We start from the raw sequence: 16,161 nt of genomic DNA, 5'->3' as shown, positions 1-16,161 counted from the left end.
GGATTTATATGCCATAATGCCCAAATTCATCACTCGTTTTTATGAGGCTAAAATAGCACAAAGCCAGGAGAATATGTATCTTGGGAGGAAACTGGATTAGGTCCAGAGAAGGAAAGGACAGACACACAAGCATTTCTCCAGAGGGAGAAATAGAAACAGAGTCAGTCAGGATAGGGCAACATCTCCACACAGCACCAATCGTCCTCCCTAAGATAACGACCAAAGCCAAGAGAGCAAACAGAAAGTTCTCTCCAGGCACTGTGAACAAAGGGTGGTCAGTCCAGAGGAAGCAGGGGCAGTCTGAGTAAAGATGGCCTCTGGCCCCTCTGAAGACACAGTATCCATATATTTTAACTTTAATCAAGAATTTAATAAGGACATGTCAGTGGAGGGGGCAACAAAACCATGACTAAATCATATATGAAATCACAAGCCTCTAATCCCAGCACTCATGAGGCCGAGGCAGGAGGCCAGACAGAGCTGCACAGTGAAACCCTGTCTCAAAGCAAACAAACAAAAAATGTACAACCATTAAAGTTTCAAAGGATAAAACTATGTAGAAAAGAATTTTATAAATTTTGCTAATAAATGTATTCATTTATTTTTGCAGTATTTACCATTCAACCTAGGTTCTTCAGACAAAGCTCCATTTCTAGCACTTTTTTTAATTTTTAAATTCTGACAGCAGATCTTGCTAAGTGGCTAAATTGCCCAAATTTAGATTTGAAGTTACAATCCTCCTGCCTCAGCCTCCCAGGATGCTGTGATTACAGGTGTGAACCACTATACCCAACTTAAATTTATATCTCTTTGGGTGGTGATACCAACTGGGGGAAAAAAGCAGGTTCAAATAAATATATTTACACATTTCCCTAACTATTACTGATGCAGTCAGTATCACGCTATGCACTATAGGGACATAAACAACTGCTCTTTGCTCTCAAGGTAAGTACAAGAGCAGCTAGCAGAATATGTGGACTGCCATCTTAAAAGAAATATGCTACGTCAAGAATTGAGGGGGACCAGTTTGCATTTTTGAAGCAATCAGCAAAGACAATCACAGATGGCAGCTGAACTGAGTTTGAAACAACAATTGTGACAAAGAATTGGAGGGAAGGAATCAAAAAAGTTTCAAAGAGCAAAAGATGGATTTCCTAGGTACTCTGGCAAATACTGGCTTAATTGCTCTCTGACAAACACAGTTCCATGGACACCTGGAGTGCCCAGCTACACCTCAAACCCAACATGTGCAAAGCCAAACGCATACATTACCATTTCCACTGAGGGACTCGCTGGTTGCAGCAGCAGAATGCAGGGCCTTTGCACCAGGTGACATACCTAGCCTTTTACATCTTTTTATTTCGAGACACTGGAATTACATGGTCTCACTCAGTTGCCCAGGCTGGGCCTGCACTTTTGAATGCCCAGAGTGCTGGGATTACAGATAAATGTCACATTTCCTTCAAGGCTACATTTCCTTTTAAAAATCACTTCTCATAGCTTCTCCATTTCATTATGGTACCACTACTGTTCTCCCAGTTGTTCAGGCTGAAAACCTTGCTGTGGCTGTGTTATCACTACTTGCTTTTGGCACTTATCATCTTTACTACTCTTCTTCCTCACTTTGACAACCAGTCTCACTATGGAATTCAATGGGCCAGGTAGAGAATTCCAGCTGGGAGGATTTTAAGCCACCCTAAGCCTCAGCCAGAACAAGTCAGATGTCAGAACAAGTCAGGTGACACAGGCCTTTCTGGCACTCATTTGACAGTGAGGAAGCCATCCAGCAAGAAGGAAAGGAAAGAAGGCGCAAATTTGCTGGCCCAAATGTTTACAGCAGAGTTAGTCAAGGGCCCACATCCTAGATTTCTACAACCGGGAAAGGGGAATTCTCTGAACAGACAGGTGGTGATGATTAACAACACCTGGAGTTTGAATTGCAACTGAAAGAGTAAAGACTTCATTATTCTGTCTCCAATGACAACTGCCCGCCCCTAAACAGTTCTAGGGTAGAGGCAGTGCCCCAGTGCCCACGACCGCACTGCCAAGGCTGCTTGACATTGCACAACAGAGCAGCGTTGCACAACAGAGCACATGGGTCTAACACGTCACAGCAATATCTGACCACCACCCCCCAAAGCTACCTACTGTGGCCGTTGATAGGACCAGAACCAACTGCTCATCTTGATAGTTTTGAAAAGACTCTTTCTCCCTCCAAACCAGCATTAAACATACTAGTTTAGCACACTAGCAAGTCAAGCTAAACTCAAAAGACTTCATGTTGCTACTGCGTGTTTTAATGGTCCCAGTTGCAAAACCCAGTATCAGGCTGCAGTAAACCCAAGAGCAGCAGGGTAAGTCATCGTGGGGAGATCAACACCCAACATAACTGGAGCTGCAGGGAAGAAGGGTGTCAGAAGGTGGAGACAACGTGAATAATCATCCAGTATGGATCTGGCCTTCTGGAATTCCGCGGGCGGGCGGCTTTTCAACGGCTTGGCTGGAGCTGGCTGGAGAAAGCAAGGCTTGTACTTTCTGGCTCGAGATCTAAACCAGTGCTCCCACATAATAAGGACAGCACTTAGCACTCCCTAGATAAGATTACTGCCCAAGGTTTTTTCTAGCTTCTGGTGCAACTGTTCCACCTCTCTGCCCCCTTTTCCCTGCCTCCTGCCCTCCTCAGCAACTGAATGAGAGCTTCAAACCCAAACTCCTCCCCTTGGAGGAGGTCTGCAATTTAGAATTCAGCCACAACTGGCTCCTCACAAACGTTTGTAAAATGAATTATTGTCTAGAAACTACTTATAGCCTGCCATGGTGGCATGCACCTACATTCCCAGCACTAAGGAGGCTGAGGTAAGAGAATTGGTGTGAATTCAAGGCCAGCCTGTGATACACAGTGAAACACTGTCTCAAAAGAGCACAGGCCAGCCCTCCACATCACAGTGTGAAGGACTCCACCTTGCGGGAGAGCCATGCTGGCCCCTATTCCCTATTACCTAATGTGGGAGGACTCATGGAGAGAAACAGCTTGGGGGCTGGAGGGTAAGACAGGCAACAGTCATACTTCTGAGAGCTAAAGCGGCGCAGTTTACTGAATGCCAGGCTCTGTGTGGTGTAACTGATCATGACTTCTTGTGTTCAGACTACTTTGCAAGAAAAGCGATTTTATGCCCATTTCACAAATGCAAAAGCTCACCTTATTTTAGTCATCCTCACTGTTCATGGGAGTCTTCTCCCTGTGTACACTTTGGGATCACCCAAATTTAAACCTGACAATGCTCACAGGTCCAATCAAGACCAGGATCCCTTGCTCTCCAGGAACACTCAATTCAGAGAAGCCACTCTACGTATCACTAACCCAGAACACCTCCACCCACATTCTCATCTTTCCCTCAGAGACCCCACCTTCTCAAAAAGCCTCCCTATAACTAGGCCAGCTTAAGAGCCCTCCTGCCTCCCACAGAAACCTGACTGTATTTTTTGTTGTTTTTTGTTAGTTTGTCTTTTGAGACAGTCTTGTTACATAGTTCAGGCCAGCCTTAAACTCATGGCAATCCTCCTGCCTCAGCCTTCCAAGTGCTGGGGTGACACCCATGAACTACTACACCTGGTGAAACCTGACGTTAGAGTCTTGGTCCTGATACTGCTTTGTATCATCAAAGCCTTCCACACTCGGTTCTGCTTCTCAAGGAGTTAGCAGGAACCTACTCAGAAGGAGCACCAGATCCCAGGCTTCCTCACAAGCTACGGGCTCCAGTAAGGGTGTCTCTACAGCACTGTGAGCCAAGTCTGCAGAAGAAAGTACAGAGGATAAGAACTGACTGGCTGTAGTTTGAATTTCCATGTTACTGCTCAAGCAAGCTTCAAATTTTCCTCTATAAATTATTATAAATTTATAATACATAAACTAGCTAATAAAAATACTTGCTCTCAGTAGATAACTAAAATACGAGTGAGGCACTGTAAGTAAAAGCACTTGGCACAATGGTCAGTTATGTTCCCCAAATATTAGAGGCTTCTCCCTTAAAATTTTTTTTGTCTTTTTTTTTTTTTTTTTTTTAACTGTTACTGGGGATTGGGGGCTGGGGGTTTAGCTCAGCGGCAAAAGCGCCTGCCTTGCAAGCAGGCAGTCGTGAGTTCGATCCCTGGTACCGATAAAAAGGAAAAAGACAAAAAAAAAAAAAAATTGTTACTGGGGATTGAACTCATGACTGCCTGCTTGCAAGGCAGGTGCTTATGCTGCTGAGCTAAATCCCCAGCCCCATCCCTTAAAATTTTTAAGTAGTCATTTGTACCCATCCTAAAAGACTTCAGGGAAGCCATTTACATCTATGATTGTATTCCCAAAAATTTAAGATGTTTACAATATGAAAATACAACTGCAAAACTATAAAGGACTATTTGCATTATAATTTCCAAAATTTTTGGCTTAATCTTATAATGGTCAAAGATTTAATTTTTTAAAAAACACGTTTATCCACAATATTATACAATCACATCAACTGATCCTTACTAGGATCAGTATTAGTTAAGTTATTTTCAATGGGTCATTTCTGACAGCTATAGGATTTTATAACTGGGTCTCAGGTATATCAGAAACATCAAGAAAGACAATTCCTTACTAAAAACATTAACGTTGTAAGGAATCAAACTGGAACACTACTTTAAGGATCATCAATTTTCAAACTCTTAGATTCATACATTCTCTAAACAGCACTCTATTAAATGTGACCGTCCAGCCTAGCACCACATTAAGTAGTACAGACGAGATCGCAGGGCTGGGATTTAGGAGAACACACATATCTAGGCTCTGACATTTCATGGACACTTGCACAGTTACTTTCAAATGCAAGCTCTAAATTTAAAAGATGTGTGATATCAAATTGAAAAGATATCCTTGTTACTATTTCTCAATCATATTTTTAAAAAGAAACATAAATAGTTAATTAAGAACTAAATAATAACAAAGATTTTTCCCTCTTATCCACAAAGGTTTGAGGTAAGAGAGAAAAAAAGAAAATACCAATTTTCTGGGCATAGCAGACAGGATAGAGCTGGCACTCTGAAGTATTTATAAGGTGTGTTAAGGCAAAACCGATTAGACTAGTGATTCTGTTGCTTCTTCCTAACACATCTTAAAGCAACACCTGCTTCATCTCTTGAGGAATACACAGGTTAACATCTAACTTGTCTTCAAGTTGTGAGAAATGCAGTTGCCATGACAATGTGTGACTATCCTTACAATTGTGAGAACTAGACAAAGTCCCCACAGATATGCAGGCTTTCCATCCATTCCCCTCAGCACTGCTAGGGTACCTGCTTTCACTTGGCCTGAAGAACTGATTTTCATTTTCAGTGAGACATCAGTAGATAAATGAATTGCAATCTTCACATATTTTATCTTTTTAGATAAATTAAATACAAACATTCTCTTATTTGCAAATAAAAGCTTAGGTATGGTGACAAAATCATATTCATAAACTAATACATACATGTCTCAGTTTGCTAATTACAAATTCTAATTCGTACAAACTACAGGTTATGCAAGATCACAGAAACAAATAACTAGACAAATATTCTAAATACATAGAAATGAACACAGTGCCAGCGAGAAGCGCATAATGATCAGGCACCCACATACAGACTAGCACTACAATCTTGTACAACAGAAAGAGACTCCAGCATACTAACCCACAGCTTTACAGTACCTGTGACTACATCTCATTGCACTTAAGTATTACACTATTTTGGTACAAAGCACAGTAAAAAAAAGCATAGCATGACGCAGTTGCATAAGTCCATCTGCAGCAGCCAGGTGGACTCTGGACTCTGCCGATGCCTTCTGTGCCCAGGCGCCCTCCCATCACACAGTGCTCACAAAGGACCTGTGTGGCCACAGCCAGCAGTGAGTCATGCATGCTCCATTTACAGACGGTGGAGTGGCGGGAAATCACTAGGACAAGCCCAGGTAGCTGGAAAAGTCCCTTCTGCTTCTCCTCTTTTACAGTCCTGAGATACAGAACGTTTGGTAGGGAGGAGCTCACCAAACACTGCAGTACTCTTAGGCTCAGAGAAAGAGCTTACTTTTGCAACCAAGCACATGATTTCATGGTCCAGGCCTAAAATTCACACTGGCAAAGGATGCACACAATCAGCATTGAACACTTGTTCCTTTTTGTGCTCATCATGAAAAACAATAGCTGGAAAAATAAGGCACACTACCAGCTCTCAAATCAGATTCACCCACCAGGGTTCACACAGGCAACCAAAGCATTCCATAAAGGCCAAGGCCAGTCTTTAAGACTTCCTTTGCAAAGAAACAGACAAAGGGGCTTCCTGAAGCAACCTTAGCAACAAACCAAGAGAAGCACAGCTTAAAGCAGCAACAATCAAACCAGTCCTCTCCTTGGACTGGCCCACCATACAGGAAAAGAGCGGCCGGCCCAGGTCACTCTGCACACAACACTAAAGCAACAGCTCCTAAACAACAGACACAGCTCAGAGCTAAGGATAAGAGCACTTGCTTTAAAAACCTGCATCCATGTCTCATTCGAGTTCCTTCTGAGTCTAACATACACCCTGCATGCCAGTGAAGGCCACCTCGGGCTGGGCTGCTCCTTGAGCAGTGGCCTGGAGGGACAGGACAGACAGAGCACAGCACATGTGCACCCCGTAACTATCAACCTCACCAACTAACTCAGCCTCCCAAGATTTGTGACATACGCAGACTTTTTAAACTTCACAACATGGGGCTAGAGATTTAGCACATTGGTGTAAGTGCCTGCCTGGTGCCACTGGTGCGCTTCTTACCTCCACCTCCTGGGCCTCAGATTCCCCGCTGTGCTGGGGGGTGGCATGATTTCAGCCAGGAAGGAGAAGGGAAGCTGCTGTCTAGTGCAGTGGGTTCATAAATTCGATCCCAGGTACAAAAAATAAATAAATAAACTTCACAATACACTAGTTTTAATAATACAAGCTACAAGTCAGGCAGTGGTGCATGTCTGTAATCCCAGCACTGGGGACACTGAGGCAAGAGTTCGAGGCCAGCATGGGCGACTGAGAGAAATCCCACAGCTACAAAGTGAGCTTAAGGCTAGCCTAAACTGCATGGGCGACTTAGAGAAATCCCATCCCAAATAACAAGGTAGGGAGAGGTGGGGTTAGCACCTGAGCGCAGTCTCTAGTACCATGAATGAGTGAATAAACAGACAAATCAACCATAGAAGAACCCAATTTCACCACCCTCTTGGTGAGGACTGCTAATATGCTGACATACAGCTTCGCTAGCTTACTCTGCATAATCTCATATTTCTTTTAAAAATGGTATGTAAATTTACATCTTGCTTTCATTTTTTTTCTATTGAGAATAGTTTTTGCAGCTGTATCAGTTTGTTTAACCAACTTTTTTTGGTTAAAAAAAGTTTTATTCTTGATAACAAGGACTTCCAAGTAATTCTGAAAAAAACAAATATACTGTATTCCTAAACTACTTCTCAATGTCTAGTTATCTCTATCCAGGTCTGCATTACTGCCATGTATCTTTTTTGCAACAGCCTGCTGAAAAGCTCCGGTCTCTGTTTCAGGACTGACTGCATCAAGGTTAAGAGAACAAAAACAAACAGAAATTGGGGCTGGGGATTTAGTTCAGTGGAGCAAGCACCTGTATGGCAAGCCTGAGGTCATGAGTTTGATCCCTGGTACCAGCTCTGTCTCTGGAGTCTGATCCATAGGGAACCACCTCTGAGAGGGTTTGGCTGTCCCTTCACTCCAGAATCTAAGAAAAGTTGCTAATTCTGAACATCATTTTGTATGACTCCTAACTGCCTCATCACAGCTCGGTCACACACACCTGGCACTGTCACTTGAGGACCACAGAAAGTGGCATCTTGTTCCGGCTCACAGGGAACTGGTGCGGGAAGCAGAGTACCAGCCTCCTCACTTCTGCCTTCCAGGGCTTGGAACAGAACCCGCCGCACTAGACAGCAGCTTCCCTCCTCCTCCCTGGCTGCAATCATGCCACCCCCCAGTACAGGGGGGAATCTGAGGCCCAAGAGGTGGAGGTAAGAAGCGCACCAGTGGCACCAACACACCAGGCACCTCCAGACACTCTCAGAAATATGAAGAGAAATCAAAGCTACTGCTGAGGTGCTGCATGTCTTACTTGTGGGCGTTAATAAAAGTGGATATATTGGAACAAAACTGTGTTTTTCCTGAACATTCTCCATCCTGCCAGGAGCTGTCAGTGGAAAGAAAGTGACAGTCCTGTCCTCAGCTTCACCAAGCCCTAGAGGAGAGTTTGCCCTACTGATGCATGCTTGCCACGGCATCCCATGTGCCGTGCCCTCCTGACTGGTCCTGCACTGTACATTCCAGCAGGTCCTGCTGGGATCTGCACAGGCAGAGCCTCAGGCCACAGCACACGGGCATCACTGCTACTTGCTAATGATGACAAGTGGATTGAATCAGATTTATACAACCTGCAACAGATTACTGACACTCCTAACACAGCGATGGGGATCAGCACTAACTAGGCTATGTGGCCTCAGGTATTCAGGACAGGAAAAAGAAGAGGCAGTGACATTTACCCAGCTAACTACTAAGCAACTGGAATGTTTCATTTCCTCTCCACACCAGGCAGTAATAAAATAAATCATCTGACAGCCCAGCATCTTTTCACCTCCTTGTTACATATGCATTTAAGGTGGAAACTAGTCCACTGGTTCACTAATTTACCAGAAACATTTACAAAATAAAGCAAACAAACAAAAATGCCTCAAGAAAATGCTTCACACTTAAGCCACACACACATATCCCAGCTTTTAAAAAGTCCTATGCAGGGGCTGGGGATTTAGCTCAGCAGCATAAGCACCTGCCTTGTGTGGTCGTGAGTTCAATCTCTAGTACCGATAAAAAAGAAAAAAACAAAAAAAAATATTTTAAAGTCCTATGTAAACACGCTGGCCTTAAATCCGAGGGAAGCAAGATGACTCTATTTCTGACTTGAGACACTGTATAAACCATATCTTGTCCTAATTTATCCTTCTGGAACAAAGGGTAATTCAAATATAAATTTATGTATCAACTGATTAAAAGTAAAAAGCAGCCTGAAGACCAGAAGAAAACATTTGACCTTCAAAGGGCAGAATGCAATTTTATGAGATCTCGAACAGGGTTTAAACTTCACAAATGCCATAGCTATGCTGTGTTCCTCACTGCTTCTTAGCGATGCACATTCAATCTCTTCTTACTCCTTTTCTGTTTTCCCAACCACTTTTCTCAAAGCAAGAAAAGAAGATTTTTCTCCAAATCTTATACAAAATACATAAAGAATCTTGACTGTGATAATTCTCTTTGTAGGTGAAATGCCAAGAAGCAGGAAGATCTCAAAATGACTTGTTGCACAAGCCACTTATACTGGTCAATTAATTTCCTCTTTAACACAGTACACAAAGACTGCAGGAAGCAGAGAACATTAAAACCCTGTGCAAAGAAGTCACCACAGAGCCCGTAAGAGTAAACAGACAGAGGGAAAAGCAATTCTCAACAAAGAAAAGTGCAAGATAATGAGTGAAAGTCTATGATGGACACAAAAGATCTGAAAGGCTTCCACAACTCTCATACAAAAAACAGAAGCCTAAAATAGTGCATCTTACTTTCAAGTTTTCTCCAGTTACAAAACTACCCCAAAAGTCTACCTGAGTCCTCGGAGCCCCTTTCATTCTCAAATCTACAGTTACATCCTGTATTTAAATGCACTTAAATAGAAATGTGAGTCTAAACACCCGACTTTTAACCTAACGGTTTTACCTTAACTTCTAGATATCTACTCAACTATAAAGTGTATTCCCCAGGGCAGCCAATCCTCTGTAAAAAGGCACACGCCAGCGCCTATGTAGGAAAACATGGATAAAATGAATCACAGGGTCATTATTTTTCACATGGAGAGGGCTATTTTCTAGAAGGCTTTCAGGACACAGCAGAGAGGCACTGAGAATGCCTCGATGGTGTCTCCTGTCTCCCGTCTAGTGTGCATCTCTGCTGCCACCTGCTACCTTCCCTTTTTCTCTTGAGACCCCAGTAAGGACCCTGCTGCAGGGTGCCTCGGCAGTGGGCTTATTCACTTGAGACCTCCAAATTCTCCAAAACCATCCACCTGAAAAACTTACAGAAAACCCTAATGAGGTCAAAAGGGGGGAAAAAAACAAACCCAACAGTTAGATGGCACAATTTTTGTTCGCTATACACCAATGAGACCTCCGAACACCATACTGAGAATGTTCCCACCAGGTGGGAATCAACTTCCGTAAAACGGCCAAGCCCCAAATAGAGCCACAATTTTTCTGTACTGCTTGAGACCCAATAAAACTGACGGGCGAGGGAACAGGAGTGAGCACTAGGCAGAGGACACAGGACCCAGTGACAGTACAACCCGCCTTCTCCGCCCGCGAGGCCACGTTTACGCTTGGGACACGCGCCCCTCACTCACCCCTCGATCCTCAGCCCGGGCGGGGTCGCCGCGAGCGGGCAGAAATTACACACCCAGGTCTGAAGTAATTCTACCTTGTGGAGGAGGTGGCCACACCGGCCTCGGAGCAGGGAGCGACATAGAATTTCCAACTCAAGATTATAAGGACTCGGTTGGCCTGAAGGAAACGAGACTTTAGTGAAAGCCTCAAATTCACCTTCCGAACGCCGCACGCCCCGGCCCACGCATGCACACGCCCTGCGGGAAGGCCAGTTGTTCCATTCCCACCGCACCCCCACGAGGGGCTGGGGTGCTTTAAATACAAGGAAGTCGAGGAAGAAAGAAGACAGCGCAACCCGGAATGCACCCCCAAGTCACTCCTGAAACTCGAAGGCTGTGCTGCACCGGTCTGGGTTCGGCTGAGGCTAAACGGCTCGGTTCGGCGTCTGGCTCGGCGTCCGAGAGAACTCTGCGTCCCGAGACCTCTGCAGACGCAGCCCGGGAAGCCCAGGGGCTGGGAAGCCCGATTTCCTGCACCAATCTCAGGGGAAGGCGAGGGGGCAGGCGGGGTGGAGGGCACCGCGCCCCGCACATCCCCGGCGGCCGCCCGGACCCGAGCCCCGGATGCAGGCCGGCGGCTTAGGTCGCATCTGCGGACCCCGTGGTCCGCAGCGGCAACCGAAACCCCAGGAGCCGCCTGGCCCGTACATGGCGACTTCGCTCCCTCACGGGCCAGCGGCCGCGCTCGCAACTTCGGGCCGCAGGGCGCCGACTGGGCCCGGGACAGCGGGCTCGTCCCGAAGGGCGCGCGGGGACCCCAACCCGGCCCCGCCGCGGAGAGAGCAGAGCAAAGGAGAGACGAGAGGGGACCCGCACCGCGCCCACCTCACCTGAAGTCCGCGCCCTCCTTGGCCGCCCTGCCCGGGCCGGGCGCCGCTGCCGCGCCGCCGCCGCCCCTTTTGTTGAAGAGCCTCTGCAGCAGGGTCGGGGCCATGACGCCGCCGCCGCCGCCGCAGCTCGGGCCGGTGCTCGGGCCACAGCTCAGCGCACAGCTGGGGGCGGCCGCGGCGGCGGGGCCATCGCGCGGGCGCGGGCGGGGGCGGCGGACGGGGCGTGGAGCGAAGGCGCCGCTCTGCTCCTCCGCGCCGCGCCCGGCCGCCCCAGCGGTCCTCGCACCGAGCCGCCCGCCGCCACCGCCTCACGCGCTGACAGCTCCTCCTGCGGGCGGCGCGGAACACCGCTGCAGGCGGAGCAGGACGGCCATTGGCCCGCGGCGGGCGGGGCGGGGCGGACCCGGGCGGCCATTGGCCCACGGCAAGCGGAGTGGGGCGGCCATTGGCCCACGGAGGGAGGGGCGGGGAAGGGGCGCGCCCGGAGAGGTCCGGGCGGGCGCGGGATCGGGGCTCAAAGGGTCCGGCTCTCACAGGACCCGGGGTCCGCGTCGCCCTGAGTCGGCGAAGCTTTGTCCTCACACAAAGCCCTGGGCGCGGGTGCTCGTCGCCTACCGGTCCTGCGAGAACCACGCCCTGCGTGGGTCGTGCTCCTTGGAGAGCGGCGCGGGGCCGCGCGCCCGGGATCCCATTGCTCCGGAGGCTGAGGCAGGAGAGTCGCTTGGCGAGGGCCTGTCTCAATGTCAATATAAGGCGAGCCCTGTGAGCGCGGGTGGGGCCCAGCACCGAGGAGGCATTGCCCAAAAACACAGTAAATTTGCCGCAGATTTAGGCACGAAAGCTATCGTGTGCCACGATCGAGGCAACGTAGGATTCAGAGTAGCTTTTTTTATTTTTTCCCTGGCCTTCTCTAGCCTTTTTCATCTTTTGAGAGGGGGTCTCCAGGCTGCCCAGACTGTTATCTCCATTTTGGCTAAACCTGGCCCTGTCTCCATGTACAGAGCTGCCTAGGACTTTTCCTTGTCCCTTCAATTGGCTTTAAGCAATGCACAACATTCTGGCCAACGTGCTGATGTGTAGTCTTTGAAGCAAGGTGACAGTCCCTGTAGCTCCCAAAAAAGCGTGAGCCAGGCAGTAGAGAGAGCCACACTCCACCTTGTCAGCTGGGATGCAGCCTGGAGATGTGAAGCTATGACTTCCCAGGGCATAAAGGATTACACATCAGCTGAAGCACCGACCCCAAAGCGTCAGATACTACCTGGAACTTGTTACACATATGACTGTCTACAGATCCTTCTCTCTGCATATGGCAGAGGTGTTTTCAGGCCTCCTACCTAGCCCAGCTCACAATGCTCAAGTATTTCCTGCCACTCTCACTGTCACCCATGCCCCTCATCACGAATTCACCCCTGGGTATGGGCCTTTGTTCTGGTGAACCTTCATCCTGCCTGGATTTAGGACCCCTCTGACTCCCCACAGCTATAAATGTGTGTTAGGGTCTTTCTTCTCATCGTGGGTCACACTGGGAGTGGTAGATTGGAATTAACTCACTAGAATTCCACTAACTTTTCCATGGGATTACAAATACAAACTTCCCAGACTGAGATGAGGACCAGGAAAGCTCCCTAGTGATGTACTCACCTGGCAGAGGGGCAAGCAGTCAATTCCTACAGTGAAAACCTGGGCTCCTTTTAACTTGCATTGCTAGGTTTTACTGTGTTGGTTTCTGGCTGTGAATAATGATGTGATGAAATTTCCAAAGATAAGGAAAGGTAGACATTGAAGCACTGCTTTGTTTTTTTCCTTTGAGGTTTTTACTATTGAAATGTTGCAGGAGGTGTTTATGCCAGTGAGCAGGCAGTGTTTTGCAGCTTTGCCATCCATGTCTAGTGAGAGTCTGTTCCTCGAAGGAGTGTCTGTGTTCATCAGAACAGGCAACTGAAAAAAATCACTCGCCATGACCCAGGCCCTATAACCAGCACCTGGGAGGCTGCAGCTGGAAGAGCAAGGGTCTGAGGCCAGCCTGAGCCTACTTAATGATTTCAAGACCAGCTCGGACCTACAGACCTACAGAGGGGCCCTGTCTAAATCCGTAAATAAATAAATAGAGCTAGACATGGTGGCATCCTGGCTCAGCAAACCAACAACAAAAGAAAAAGTGCTGGTGGGGCTGGGGATTTAGCTCAGTGGCATAGCGCCTGCCTTGCAAGTCATGAGTTCGATCCCCGGTACCGATAAAAAAGGAAAAAGACAAAAAAAAGAAAGAAAGAAAAGAAAAAGTGCTGGGCATGATGGCTCAAACCTGTATCTTAGTTACTTTCCTGTGGCTAAGATAAAACAGCCAACACAAGCCAGGGGTACAGCTCGTGGCACACCACCTGCCTGGCAAGCACAAGGTCCTGAGTTCAACTCCAGGTATAAAAAAAAAGGCCAATACCACTAACTTACTAAATTCAAGGTTGAAACATTTATGATGACTCACAGGCTCAGAAACAGAACGGGGGGACATGGGAGGAAAGTCGCTGGCCCTGTGGCCATGTGATCTGGAGGACGGGAGGTGATGGGACCCCCCCCATCCTTGCCAGGCCCCAGCTCCAACAGCACATTCTACTACTGAACTCATCAATGGATGACTCCACTGACAAGGACAATGCTCCTGCCCTGTCCCCTGACCCTCCAAACATGTGAGCCTTTGGGAAGATATTTAACAGATCCAAACAGTAATAACCTATCATTCCAGTACTCTGGGAGGCTGAGGCTGGAGGACTGCAAGTCTGAACCCAGTCTCAACTACACGAGAACCTGACTTCAGAAAAAATAAAAACTAAGAGCTGTGGATGTAGTTGCTCAGTGTGAAGACCCTGGGCTCAACTCCCAGTCCTAAAAGCAGCCATCATCTTGTGCCCCACACCTTCCATCCTGGTCTTGAGGGAACAACTGTAAAGTTCACAGTTACAGCTCTTAAGGACAAGACTGCAGCTGGTGAAAGAAAGGAGCTGAAATGTCTGGGCTGGTTCTGACCCCACCTCCCACCTCCGGTGCTTAATGATTGCTCAAATCACAGCCTGAGGCTCTGCAGCCCAAGACCCCTGCAGATGCCCCATCTCCACCAGCCGCCCGGTCCCCTGTCACTGCCTGCACACAGCTCCAGGAACCCTCCAGGCCAATAGGCAGGGAATGAAGCTCCTGAGGGCCTGAGTCCTGTCCTGGTCCCTTCTGAGTCCAAGTGACAGTCTCAGTCAGTGACTGTCCTGTCCCATGTCTTAGTCTGACCACTGTAGTGAGGCTGCCGTGGCTACGGCCCACACCTGACACCCTGTTCCCTACTGTTTCTTACAGAGGAGACAGGCAGGAAAGTAGGTGGAGGACAGGGGATTCCAGAAACAGGGCCTTTGCTCCTTGTCGCCCCCATCCCTTAATGTTTTGTTTTGTTTTGTTGCTGTAGTTGGTGTTTTTCTCCTACAGTTTGTTATAAATCAAAGGTCACAGGGAAATAAAAGGATCGTGGACAGCCTCAGGGGAAGCAGTCAGGGAGCAGAGAAGGGTTTCCCTGTAAGGGAAACAGGAAGACTCCAACAACAGCCAGGTCTGTGGTAAACGTGAGTTAGGGTTAGGGTTAGGGCCCCTGCTTCTGTGCATACCTGGAGAGGGAGCATGCCTGTAAGAGTCCCTCCTCTGGGAGGGATGCCCATTGTGGGACTCACGGTGGCTGCATGCCCAGAAGAGGGCCCCTCATACCTGGAGGGGGTACCTGTGGCAGAGATGGGGAAGGACCCCCAGGGCCAGGTGAGAACTGCATCCAGGCCCCCGCAGTCCTAGCTGTGGTGGCAGCTGCAGCAGTGCTTTTTACTTGCAGGGCCAGCACCTGGTGAGATGGCCACCAACCCCCTAGACCGGCCCAATCCCAGGAATATCAGGTTCCTCTCCCTGCAGGCCCATGCAGCCCCACCAAGTCCTGGACTCCAGCAAGCAGCACCCCGGCAGTGCAGGTGGCTTTAGGAGGACGTCCTTGTCCTCTGGAGGTCCTGAGGCCAGGCCTCCCCCTCAAGGGACTACTAGGCTGAGGCCTGAACTCCCTTCCCATCCTACTTGCTCAGAGTTCTTTGGCTTAGTCTTCCTGAACTCCTCAGCGTCACAGAGGAGCAAACTCATCTGCTTGTCGGAAGCCTTGAAGGCACCAGGGATGATCGAGTACCTTGTGGATGCGCCTGGTCCCACTCCGTCAGTGCGCAGCCTGCCGCAGCCCCTTGCTGCTCCTGTCCACGGTGGTGGTGCTGATGGTTCCCCACCTCAGAGCTGTTTCTGTTGTTTGTTTGTTTTTGACACAGGGTCTTGCTCAATTGCCCAGGCTGAGTCGGAATTTGCAATTGTCCTGCCTCAGCCTTCCATAGTGCTGGGATTAGAAGAGTACACCACTATGCCCAGTGGTCCTAACTCTTAATAGAGACAGGGTTTTTGTGTTTTGGCTTGGCTGTGGAGTGTCTAGATACAATACTACAACCATGATGAGCAACCCAAGGGGCAAGGACTGAACCCTGAGCATTGGGGTAAGGATGCAAGATGGTCGTCTTGACTCTCCTCTGTCCTTTCCTCCCTGGTGCTTCCCAGGAGCTGATGAAACATTTTCACTATCTGAGCCAAAACAAATGTTTAAGGCTCCAGGTTCTGGCTCCTTGGCGTTGCTTGCTGTGTGGTGGGTACAGCCCCCTGTCCTGACCTCTCTGTGCACTGGAGAAGGAGTCCTTATCATCGCTCCCATTCTGCTTAGTCTTTTTTCTTTTTCAGTGGTGCTGGGAATCAAAC

The 16,161-nt window shown here is 48.2% G+C and overlaps 1 protein-coding gene across 1 annotated transcript in view; it reads right to left on the bottom strand.

Moving 5' to 3' along the window:
• The window catches only part of Fnip2 (folliculin interacting protein 2), a 98,973-nt gene extending 87,309 nt beyond the window's left edge, over positions 1 to 11,664 (bottom strand). Inside the window, exon 1 of the mRNA XM_063260905.1 lies at positions 11,359 to 11,664. Within this exon, the coding sequence (XP_063116975.1) occupies positions 11,359 to 11,462 (104 nt within the window). The 5' untranslated portion in view covers positions 11,463 to 11,664. The remainder of the gene's footprint in view (positions 1 to 11,358) is intronic.
• Between the last annotated feature and the right edge of the window lie 4,497 nt (positions 11,665 to 16,161).

The sequence above is a fragment of the Cavia porcellus genome, unplaced genomic scaffold (assembly GCF_034190915.1).
Source record: "Cavia porcellus strain 051 isolate PalLab524CR breed Dunkin Hartley unplaced genomic scaffold, mCavPor4.1 scaffold_14, whole genome shotgun sequence".
Classification (NCBI taxonomy): Eukaryota; Metazoa; Chordata; class Mammalia; order Rodentia; family Caviidae; genus Cavia; species Cavia porcellus.
Note: the sequence above shows the minus strand (reverse complement) of the source record. Positions and strands in the feature narration are given on the sequence as shown.